General features: G+C 43.2%; 1 protein-coding gene across 2 annotated transcripts in view; it reads left to right on the top strand.

Annotated features, from left to right (window-relative positions):
• Positions 1-12,711, top strand: part of LOC124622042 — a 171,685-nt gene that overhangs the window by 148,527 nt on the left and 10,447 nt on the right. For both annotated transcript variants that reach the window (XM_047147601.1, XM_047147600.1), the window contains one exon: positions 6,201-6,437. In XM_047147601.1, the coding sequence (XP_047003557.1) occupies positions 6,201-6,437 (237 nt within the window). The remainder of the gene's footprint in view (positions 1-6,200; positions 6,438-12,711) is intronic.

Genomic DNA, 12,711 nt, shown 5'->3' with positions numbered 1-12,711 from the left:
GTGCAGTACAACAAAAAACTACCGTATTGCGTCACAAGTAAATGAGTATAAGCTTCTGAATTCCGTCGTTACCACAAAATGGCCTTATTTCCTTCACTAAAAAAGTCTGGAAAAAAATAAAAACGAGTGACAAAAGGAAAGAAACTTAAAGTAAGAACAGATTTTACCTGGTTCCAGCGAGGACAGTAATTCTGTGGCTTCTGCTTTTTCAAACAATCCCATGTACAAAAGGTGTTCGAAATTTTCCCCGTTATGCAGCGACGTGTAGCACTTCCCCCTACAAGCGAATGTAGGATCACAACAAGCCCAACCGCTGAACGTGCGGCGTGGTACGTCATCTTGTGACGTCACATGTTCAACGTTTGTCATCCACTTTTGCGGCTTCGTGTGATTCTTGTTTAACTATATGTCGCAACGGCATCTAACTCGCTTCTGGTTTTTTTCAAACGTCGATAGGAGTCACCTCGTATGATCCTGACACGGACACTCTGGAGGCGATGTGCGATGTATGGTAACTAAGACAAATTCGTAAGCCAAGATCGCTAAAAAAGCATTTTATTGGATGACCAGTTTCGACAGAGCTATGATGTCATTATCGGATCTTATGCTTTTGAATGCAATACAAAGCGCATGCAGTACGAAGCGATTAGTAACACTGATGGTTAATATGTTGTAAAAACTGAAAATTAAAAGATTCGATGACTACTGCTTGGCCCTGTCGAAACCGGTCGATCCAACAAAATGCTATGCTGGCTGTCATTATCGGATCTTATGCTTTTGAATGCAATACAAAGCGCATGCAGTGCGAAGCGATTAGTAACACTGATGATTAATATGTTGTAAAAACTGAAAATTAAAAGATTCGATGACTACTGCTTGGCCCTGTCGAAACCGGTTGATCCAACAAAATGCTTTTTTTCTGCGATCTTGGCTTGGGAACTTTTCTTTTTACGTAACTCATTTACATTCAGAAAATTGAGAAGGTTGTCTGATACCTTCGGATTATGCTATTCATCGCATTACGGTATAAAAATTACAAGAAGTTAGAAAATAAATACTTAATTAAGAACGTTCTAAGTGCCATATCAGGGAATTGACTGATTTTAGCGGCCGATAGGAAAGTTTTTACAGGTCGTCAATAAGAAATTTTTTGCAGGTTGATTCTTGCAAAGAAAAAAACAGCAACCAGCTACTCTTAATAATGCTGTTTTTCTTACAAAAAACCGCCGTTACCTGTTTCGAACCGACAGTTTCGTCTTCAGACGGCTGTTTATGTGTATATTGCATTTGTTTCTTTTCAACAGCTAATGTAAACAACAACAGACGTAATATACACATGAACAGCCTTTTGCAGATGAAGCTATCGGTGCGGAACCGGTAACGGCACTATTTGTGTAAAAAAAGAAAAGAAGGACTGGCTGATTGGTGTTCTCTTGCAAGGATCGGCTTGTGTTTTGTACTTAGCCACGGTCTCAAAATGTTAGTTTTCGACAAAATAGCAGGAAGAATGTTTTTATTCGAAGTGCCATTCATACAGAGACATTGCGTTGTAGTTGTGAGAACACAACAGAAAAAGAGTAAGCTTTTCACTTGCACATGGTGCCGCAAATAAGTGTCCCGGAGAACAGAGTTGCAGGGTTCAAAGAAACACAGGAGGACAAAGGATAATGCAGTGCTAATCTGACTATAGCAGATGTTGAAAGTGACCGTCATTCATCTCTTGACACTTGTGGACCATGGTCAGCAAGTTGCTGAAGGCGGATCGAAGCTGGACTGCTGGAACTGCTCCAATCTCATCCGAAATGTTCTACTTCAGTTCTTCAACACTATGAGGATCTCCCACACAAAGTAATCGCAGACTGACAGTTTAGGTGGGCCGGGTGGGCATCTAGAGCCGCGACCAGTCTGACCTCTGCTAACGACTCCATCATGGCATCCTGTTGGACGTAGCTGTAGGTCTTCTCCGTAAACTCTCACACAATTTGTATCCACTCGTCTGGGCCGCTTTTATTCGCCCCACCTTGTAGAAATGTGTGGTCAACAGAAACCACTCATTATCTTTTAAATTTTGAAACTTCAGAGGTATACATAGCTTGACATAAAGACCAGGCGCCATCCTTTAATGTATGTTTCAATGTCTTTCTCCTTCGTTTGCCAGCTGCATCAAGGCTCGGGACATACAACAGATTATCGAGAACATAACAGCACTGAACATGCGTTTTACGAAGAAATGGCTTTTAGAACGTTCTACATTTCCACTCACTGTGCGGTTAAAGGCGCTTCAGTCTGGAACCGCGTGGCCGCTACGTCCCAGGTTCGAATCCTGCCTCGGGCATGGATGTGTGTGAGGTCCTTAGGCTAGTTAGGTTTACTTAGTTCTAAGTTCTAGGGGACTGATGACCACAGATGTTAAGTCCCATAGTGCTCAGAGCCATTTGAACCATTTGAACGAGCCATTTCCACTCTTCATACGTACCTATCGCACCAACATCTGAAGGCTTTTCCCTGGTCCTTAGCACTGTGATTTTCCCTTTATTACCAGCAACAATCGTTCGCTGAAACTCGGAAACCCAGGAACCGTATACCTTAAGGCTTTTTGTCGTTTCGTATTTTTATGTTTGTGAATCTCTATGGCTTACCTGAAGAAACGGGCGTAGTAGCTCTCCTCCACAGCGGAAACCTGAGTTTTGGCGAGTTTTAGTATATGGTTGGTCTCATACACGAAGAAAACTTCCCGCAACCATACACACATGCTGTAAATCGATCGATGAAGGCCATATACCTCAGTACAACCAAAACGCAATCTGCAGAGTGCAGCTTGCGTGCCGTTGCCTGGGCGTAGCCTAGCGTTATCTTTAAGATTGGTGACCAAGCCCCTGCTTCTCCGTCTGCTGTTATTGGTTTTCTCGGACAATCTGGGGAAGCTCTTAGTATAGAAAGTAACCAGTACCAGATATTACGTCAGGATGAAAAAGATTACGAGACGACTCCCGACAAGGCCAGAAGAGTTGTTCAAGTGGTATGTGACAGAAAAATGTACTGCGTTGGCAAATATGATTTGCTTGTGTTGCAATCAGTATCAGTCGTTGTCATTCCTTATGGGAAAAGTAAAACCACTGTTTCAATTAGTGTTTTCTCAGCTGTGAATTACAAAGAAAACACCAAGAACTGTGAAGGAACAACAAGTTTGCTGAATGTTCGCACGCTATCGAATTCTCACGATACTTGAGTGTCGAACAGAAAAATAAGTGCGCTCTGCAGGTGAGGATGTCTCTCCAAAATTAGGGAGTCGAGATGGAAAAGGAAATTGCGTGATGTTATTTCTTAGAGATTTTACAAGGGAAATTCAAAAAGTAAAGGCAATAGTAGTGAGAAAATGACAATGTGAGTAGCATCAGTCATTTTCGTAATCTCCCCAACCTGTATGTACTTGATAAGCTTCCCAATTCCGTCCTGAAAAAAACTTTGCATGGTCTCGTAATCCGACGGTGCTACTTCACCGGATCAAAAAAAAAGTGGAAATTGGTTGGAGCAAGTTCAGACCTACACCGTTTATGTTCCAGCAGCTGAAAACCAAGATTTTGAATGTGCTGAGGGAGCGTCATACTGAAGCAAAATTACACCTTTTGAGAGATTTGTCTTTGCTCTGATTTTGGGTTTCAGACCTCGCAGTAGCTAATAGTCGCTTTCGCTCTTTACTGTATGGCCTTTAAGAGTGTTTTAGAAATGGCACCATATAATACCGTAAGGTGCTCTTAAAAATTTCTTTAATAAGCGACCGGTTCCAAAGAATGTCCTCCATCACAACTTCGATTAACAGCAAGAGTTATAACAGAATACGATGACGTCTAAAGAACAGAATGTTAAAAAGAAGATAGGAAAAGGCACAGTCGACTTTTCGACACTGTGGTCCTTTTTTTGCCGTCATTGTATTCGAGTGTGACTCTTGTTGCTAACCTGAGTGGTGCTGGAAAATTGTCTTTGATCGAAACTGTTCGCTCATTATAGAATACTTCCACAGTACCTTACAGTCTTACGTAGAGTTGCTTCAAAACTTCATTAAAGCTGTATCAAGAGCACAATCAATAGAAACATTGTCATTATAAACTTTTTTACAGAAGGTTGCCTTTCTAATTTTTTTATATAACCGAAGACGCATGTTACCACACCATGCGCTGCTACTTATTCTGATTCGTAACGCTGGACACACGTCTCATTAACGATCACAGTGCAACTGAGAAATTATCCTCCCTCTTCGCAACGCCTTAAATGTGATTTACACATTTTTGAAACGTTATCGTTCGTCTTTTTAATATGATACACAACGAACGAACTAGATGATAGGTTATGAGATTCATAGACAGTTGAAAATGGTCAACGGTGATAGTTGCTCAACTGATGCGTAGTATCAACAGTCCTGCCCAGACGATAATCACAAATCATGAGCTCAAATGACACGAAATTCTTGTTCATTTTCGAAGTAAATGACGTATCCGAATGCTCTTTCTGCACTTTTAAGGCGATTTTTCCATCTGGCAGACTGAACACTTTTAAAATGGTTTATGCACTCGCAAATCTTTCGTCCGCTGTGATAGTTGCCTCCGCAGGGCACCTGCGTTCTGCACATGATCTCCGCAGTTTCATTCTTTTCAGAGTTTTCTGCTATTTTCGTCCCTGGTGGATACGGACAAGGGGTAACTTATAATAAAGTATCGCTATGATCACAGCTGTCCACTGAACCAACGTAAGTAACTTACAGGGAAAGTAGCATTTCCTTATTTACGTATGGAGCAGAACAAAATTTCGTTTAGTTAACTGATTTGCCAGCGTACTTCTACCTGCTATGTTCGCACCACGAGGTATCTGGTGTCAAACGAGGAGCACCTTTAGAGGAAAGCCCTCTGTGCGTATGCGCAACACCAGTAGCTAATTCCTGGCGGAAAGCATATGACTTCTCAATGACAGCGTGCTAAGCAGGCAGTGTTGGTTGTCCAACTGTAGCTTCGGCGCCCCCAGACATTCCTACAAGCTGTCGCGACTCCCCATGTTGCAGGTTTTGTATAACGAGGTCACATGTGGAGGCAGGCAATGACAGGACACCAGAAAACATGAAATACAAAAGAAGTGTTTCTGTCAAGGTTGTACTGCGGGCTTTCTTATAAACGTAAACGACATGAATCAAATATCTTCTACACTTCATTTCATGTAAACCTGGACGCATGTCAGTTGTTTTGCTTCCTGTAGACAGAAGCGGTTTCCTGAGCTCTTCAAGTTGGGGGAATCCATTTTCAGATACATTTATTCGTCAACGATACTTTACAGGAAACGTACAAGATACCGTAAGATCCTTACCTTCTGATAGATGGTTTACTGTCGCATCACGTCAGACAAAGGTATGCGACCACCGCAAGAGTTTTTGCGGGGCATTCAGAAGTCAAATGAACAAATGTGTATTTTTTAAAGTATGAACGTATAAAGTTTTTTGTCATAATACCTATACTACTAGCAACTGCTAATAATTATAATAAACTATCTTTTAATATTTGAGTCCTGAGTTTTGTTTCACCATGAATCCCAACTTTTATTCTTATTTCAACACAGTTGTTCATGACGGTCTCAATAAATCGTCAAACCACTGCTGGGCTTTTTACTGGAAGTTGCAGAATTCAGTTGATTTTGGCCCCGCCTGCACTCGTGACTTTCTTGGTTGCACATGCTTATGTAACACGCTTAATTGGTTCTACTGTTTCCATTTGAAGACTCCGTTGCTCTTTGTCATTGTGGTTCGTACGTTGATGGCAGATTACGCTTGGGGCCTGAAGATGACGCTTTTTCGCGTCGAAACTGGTAGCATGTTTTGAACAAACGTCTGTATTACAACACAGCTGTTGGTTTCAATTTACATCATTCAAGTACAACAATGATGGTTCATTGGGGAGGTCAATAATAATGTCTGGCGCTAGTAATAATAATAAAGAAAAACAAGATTCACAAGTCTGTTGATTATCATAGTAAATTTGAAGTGGTACTTAGTGTTATCAGAAACAGAAAGGATAATGAACGAGAAGGGAATTTAAACCGGCATTATCAGTGTCTATGTTTATCTGCCCTTGGTCATAGTGATTATTTGTGGGCACGACTGATTCTTATGTAAGATGACAGGTGGACTGAGAGAATGTGTGGCTTGTGTTGTTTTCCAGGACGGCAGCGTGTGGTCGGTGGAGGTGCTGTCTGTGATCCACCAGGGAGTGCTGGTGATCGCGGAGCTGTCATGGCGAGCGCCGGACAAGGACCTGCTGGCCGCGCGACGTGACGGGGGTTCCCCGCTGTACCTGGTCACGTGGGAGGTGGACGGCGGAGGAATCACTGGGAACCTCTACACCGACTCCTCCTGCGTCACGCTCTCTCTCTGGCCTGACACTGTGTTTCACATTCGGGTAAATTTTTCTTGTTGTTACAAACATACATCATACGAGGGTGGGTCAAATGAAAACTTTAAATTTGTAATAACAAATCGAAATTTCGCGCCGTTATCCTGTAACTTGGTTAGCGTGCTACAGACAGCGTGCAGAATGGCGAGTAGGTGGCAGCATAGTGCAGATGCACACGTACCGTCGCAGCATCAGTATAAAGATGGCCGCCCCACTTACGACTTGCACCTGGGAAGAACAGCGCTCTGTTATTCGGTTTTTGCGTAGTGAAGCTGTGAAACCTACTGAAATTCATCGACGAATGAAGGTTCAGTACGGTGGCGCATGTTTGTCACAGCAGCAAGTCTACGAATGGAGTAGGAAGTTCGCAAATGGTGTGAATGACTTCAGTGAAAGATGCTCTTCGTGCAGGTCAGGCACAACGAGTTGTGACTCCACAGAATATTGCCGCAGTTGAAGCCATAGTGAAGGAAAACTGCCGTGTGACATTGAGTGACATTGCAGCATGTTTACAGATTAGTCATGGGTCAGCACACGAAATGTGCATGATGTGCTCCAGTTTCACAAAGTTTCTGCAAGATGGGTGCCACGGCAGCTGACTCTTGAAATGAGAGAACGACGTGTTGATGCTTGTGAAGAACTTCTTCGGCGCTTTTAACGAAAAGGTGATGGCTTCCTTGCACGAATCCTTAATGAGGACGAAACCTTGGTTCACTTCCACCAACCGGAAACGAAGAAAGCGAACAAGGAATGGCGACATTCCTCATCACCAAAACCAAAGAAGTTTCGAACAGAACCACCAGCAGGGAAGGTTATGCTGACTCTCTTTTGGGACGAAAAAGGCGTCATTTTGGAGCATTACATGCCTAGAGGGACCACTGTCACCAGTGCAGCATACACAGATCTCCTAAAAAATCATCTGCGGCCTGCAATCAAGTAAAAGCGACGTAGATTGCTGTCAGCAGGTGTCCTTTTGCAACATGAACATGCAAGGCCCCACACTGCCCGAATAGTTGCAACAATCACAGACCTGCATTTTGAGTGTCTTCCTCATCCACCATACTCACCAGACCTTGCCCCAAGTGAATCCCATATGTCTAAACCACTCTAAGACGCAATGGGAGGAAAGAAGTTCCGTTCTAATGAAGAGGTACGCCACGCGGTGTATGAGTGGTTGCACGTACTAGCAAAATAATTTTTTTTCTAAAGGAATTTTGTGCACTTTGTAAGCGCTGGAGGACTTGCATTGAGCCTGGGGAGATTGTTGAAAATTGATACAGCTTTGTACCACTTCTGCACAATAAATAATATTTTAAAAAATATTTAAGGTTTTCATTTGACTCACCCTCGTATTTCATAGAGTTCACCTAAGAAATATGAGCACTGTAAGCAAGCAGTTTATGTGGGGGCTTCTGGGAGCGATTGTAAAGAATAGTATATATTCCTCCACTCCAGCTGCGCCGCCCTGCGCCTCCCCGCCCACCCATTCCGAACTCTCAAACCAAAATGTTAAACTATAGCACTTTCACTGTTTCTCAGACTTTACTGAAGACGTCAAATCACAAATTCGATAGCTGGCTCAAACAAACCACAGTGTACGTTTGGTGTCTTTTGATACTCTTGCCCATATAATTCTTGTTAAAATGTCAATTTGGGTTTGGCTGTGTGTGTGTGTGCGTGTGTGTGTGTGTGTGTGTGTGTGTGTGTGTGTGTGTGTGTGTGTGGTGGTTTATGCAGAAACTGTTTTTCTAACGTAAGACAGAGATACTTTCCTGCCACGATACGGTGTTATCGGTAATGGGAATGAATTCTCTGTTCTAATTTGCTTACAAAAAAATCTGGAAAAAGATAAATTGACGCCTTCAGTGGTAAGGGAGGTTTGTAAGCATGAACTGATTGTATATACCAATAAAATAAAAAAAAGCACTGACCGAATTGGCGATCATGTTAAGTAGGCCTATCAGGAAAACGTCTTGATAGCTACTGTAGCTAGGTCCACAAAATGAGATGCGACATAGTCGCAGCACAATTTTCCCTGTTATTCAATATTATATGTACATATTTTTATTTTTGTTGTTGTATTACTCCAGAAAAAAGTCCAATGAAGATACCTTTAAAATAAAATTCGCAATGTGCCTGGAAGCCCAGTAAATACCGCACTGCAGGAAGAACACTTTAACCAACGAAATAAACTAATGACAACACTTTTTGCTGATAACCATCTTTTCACATCTGACAGTGAGGACATACTTCCGCATTTGGATTTTATTATGCGCAAAAACGTCACATACCACAACTCCACCGGTACACAGGTTCTGTGCCTGGTTGCCATGGGATCAGAAGCACTGGGACAACAGGGTACTGAACATCATCCGTGACTCAACCAATGTTTAATTGCTTTGATTAAATATTGTACTCAGGCAAATATATACAATATTGACCTTTCCTTTGAAACAATTATAAAGACATTCACCCAGTTTGCGGTCACATGTTGAAGGGCCATATAAATGCCTGTTTTATGGTTAATTACAACAGTATTAATCTTTGATTTGAACAAATTATTTAAAGAAGTCAACAGTTGTCTGAACAAATAACAAATTTGCCTTAAGGAAAGTTACTAGAAATCGTTAATTCTTATTTTAGAACAAATTGTTCAGAGACGTGTAACAGCCTAACAAATTATGAATCATCACTGCATATTACCAGTGAAGGAGCATCTTAACTGGAGCGGAAGCATGCACACATATAACGAACTCTGCTTATCAACGAGCCACCAGTGACTGATGACATGCCACAATGGGACACCTCACAAATGGGAGCCGCAAGTATACAAGTGACTAAAGAATGAACAACACAAGAACCCTGACATCTTTCTTTAAATATCAGTCCAGAACAAACAATTAACATGGTGTGCATCCAAATGTATTACAGAGCCACCCAGTAAGCCCACTGGTGGAACCAACAACAAAAGTGCAGGGGAAGTGGGAATTGGAATTATTTCACTGGCCAAATGAAGTGCGCTAAGACATTTTACGACAAGGAAGCTACTGTGGTAAATCACTACGGAAGCCCACAATAGAGCGGTTAACACCATGCTCTCTCACCCTGCAACACAGTGCAATAACTAACTTTTTAACTCGAGGGCGGTGCCGTAACCTTTTCAAAACTTAACAAAGCAAAATGTTCTAAGTAAGATGCAGGTGTCAAATATGGGTGAATGCTCCTCCCATAAAAGATTGGCACAACATTTGGCGAAACAACACGATCATACAAACGATGATTAATTTAAACGAAGGGAGAAGCTCAGTACTCTTGGTAAGTATAAACATGCCACGAAATACTCTAAAGAAAAAAAAACGGCTATTAATTCCTAATGGAACTTACAGTCATGGACGCTGGCGTAATAGCTGGTTAACCGACAACGCAACACAGTGTAATAGTTCAGTAAAATACCTTAAAAGAGCTCAATGAATACTTTGTAAAAAACCGCCTAAAAACGGCAAACATGGCAAACATGTGGTGACAATAATTTGGGGCTCCAGCGTGATAAACAGAACGTGAGCAGCCGCATGCAGCGCAGGGTCGGGACACAAAGGTGTTTTCGAAGCTTATTCCCAATAGAATAAACAACCAGCAAAATTTCCTCATGACATTAATCATTAGGGAAACACACATTACGATGCACAGCAGTGGTCTTAGAAAAAAATAACACTAAACTTTAACACTCCTTAGAAATGTACACATTAGTGGCACTTAAAGCTAGGAAGGCCGAGTAGTGATCGCAATCCTATTTTTAATACTTGTACTTTCAAATCCTCGGCGAGACGAAATTACTAGTTCCGAGCACAAATCGAAACGGGGTGGAGTGACCATAGTGCAGATGGTCTCAGATGAAACAAGCATACCGCTTACAGTGATATTGCACAGACTTTTAGACAGCGAACACGAAATGTTAATGGTGAGGAAAGTTGTCAGAGCTGCTCATCCGGAATAATGCTGAAAGCAATGTCTTTCTGCTGGCCAGGCGATTCCACCTTGATCCATTTACGTTGCGTTCTCTAACCACCACCGAAGCGTTCCCCAGGCACTGGGGCTACATACCACGCACAGATCTCAGGATCCACAGAATGGGACCACGTGACCACAATACAGACGGAGCCGACCGTTACTCTCTGTCGCTGTTAAGCCACCCTCGTCCTCCCGTCGTCACTCCGAAACCGTCTCAATGTCGCCGACGCTTCCCTCCTCCTCCATGGACCATGCTTCGCACCCGCTATCTCTGGAAAAATATAAGCACTTCTGGAGCGTAATGCAAGATATTGAAACACACCACGTCTCAACCATTTTCTCATACTTCACTATTGTTACTATGTATACTGGGAAGTAGCATCCTCAAGGTATCCTTCACACCCAAGGTATGAATGGTATGAATGGTTAATTCCACAATTACTACCAGCATTTTGGAGGGTTTTATTTCTGGAGCCACCAGTTCTCCAGGAGGAAATCTGATTACGATGGAGTTGGAGAGGTCGTTAGGATTTCTGAAGTGTTGGGCAAGGGGCTAGGAAAGCAGCATTATAAACATACTGAATGATGTGGACTACATGGAGTGATTTTTGGCATATCAGCAATGTAGAGAATATACACTATGTGATCAAAAGTATCGGGACACCAGGCTGAAAATGACTTAAAAGTTAGTGACGCCCTCCATCGGTAATGCTGGAATTCAGTACTGTGTTGGCCCACCCTTACCCTTGATGACAGCTTCCACTCCCGCAGGCATACTTTCAATCAGGTGCTAGAAGGTTTCTTGGTGAATGGCAGCCCATTCTTCATGGAGTGCCGCACTGAGAAGAGGTATCGATGACGGTCGGTAAGGGCTCGCACGAAGTAGGCATTCCAAAACATCCCAAAGATGTTCTATGGGATTCCGGTCAGGACTTTGTGCAGGCCAGTCCATTACAGGGTTGTTATTGTCGTGTAACCACCCCGCCACAGGCCGCGCATTATGAACAGGTGCTCGATCGTGTTGAAAGATCCAGTCACCATCAGTGAATTGCTCTTCTACAGTGGGAACCAAGAAGATGCTTAAAAAATCATTGTAGGCCTGTGCTGTGATAGTGCCACGCAAAACGACAAGGGGTGCAAAACACGACCACACCATAACACCACCGCCTCCGAATTTCACTGATGGCACTATACACGCTAGTAGATGACGTTCAACGCGCATTCGCCCTATCCACATCTTGCCATCGCATCGCCACATTGTGTACCGTGATTCGTCACCCCATACAACGTTTTTCCACTGTTCAATCGTCCAATGATTACGCTCCTTACACCAAGCGAGCCGTCGTTCGGCATTTACCGGCGTGATGTGTGGCTTATGAGCAGCCGTTCGGCTATGAAGTCCTAGTTGTCCTCGGTCTCTGTCAGTCTACAGACGAGGATTACGTGTCTCTTCACGTTTGCACTTCACTATCACATCAGAAACAGTGGACATTGAAATGTTTATGAATGAGGAAAGCGCCGGCTGCGGTGGCCGAGCGGTTCTACGCGTTTCAGTCCGGAACCGCGCGACTGCTACTGTCGCAGATTCGAATCCTGCCTCGGGCATGGCTATGTATGATGTCCTTAGATTAGTTAGGTTTAATTAGTTCTAAGTTGTAGGCGACTGATGACCTCAGATGTTAGGTCCCATAGTGCTCAGAGCCATTTGAATCATTTGAATGTGGGAAGCTCACGTACAGACGATGACACAAGTGACACCCAATCACCTGACCACATTCGAAGTCCGTGAGTTCCTCGGAGTGCCCCATTCTGCTCTCTCACGATGTCTCATGGCTACTGAGGTGGCTGATGTGCAGTACCTGGCAGTAGGTGGCAGCACAATGCACCTAATATGAAAAACGTAAGTTTTTGTGGATGTCCGGATACCTATGATCACATAGTGTAGGAGAGAGCTTTGAGATATACCTTCAATAGGGTAGATGCTTTGGAAAGAATAGGTTGTTCGATAGAAAGGAATGAATGAGACAGACATGGTTAGTTGTAAATGCATATGTCTGGAGTTTTAAGAGGAGAATGAAACATCACCACAGTGATGGTCGCTATCCCCGCCCCATTCCTCGCCCTGACATTCCTCCTACTCCCGCGTCAATTGTGATGCCTACCGGGCATACACACCCAGGTCGAACGCAATGACCCTACCCTCCAATCTCCATTTGACATCTCCTGAACTGCTGCCTTCCTCCACCAGATCTTACCTGACGCTGTCGCCACC

The sequence above is a fragment of the Schistocerca americana genome, chromosome 7 (genome assembly GCF_021461395.2).
Source record: "Schistocerca americana isolate TAMUIC-IGC-003095 chromosome 7, iqSchAmer2.1, whole genome shotgun sequence".
Lineage (NCBI taxonomy): Eukaryota > Metazoa > Arthropoda > Insecta > Orthoptera > Acrididae > Schistocerca > Schistocerca americana.
Note: the sequence above shows the minus strand (reverse complement) of the source record. Positions and strands in the feature narration are given on the sequence as shown.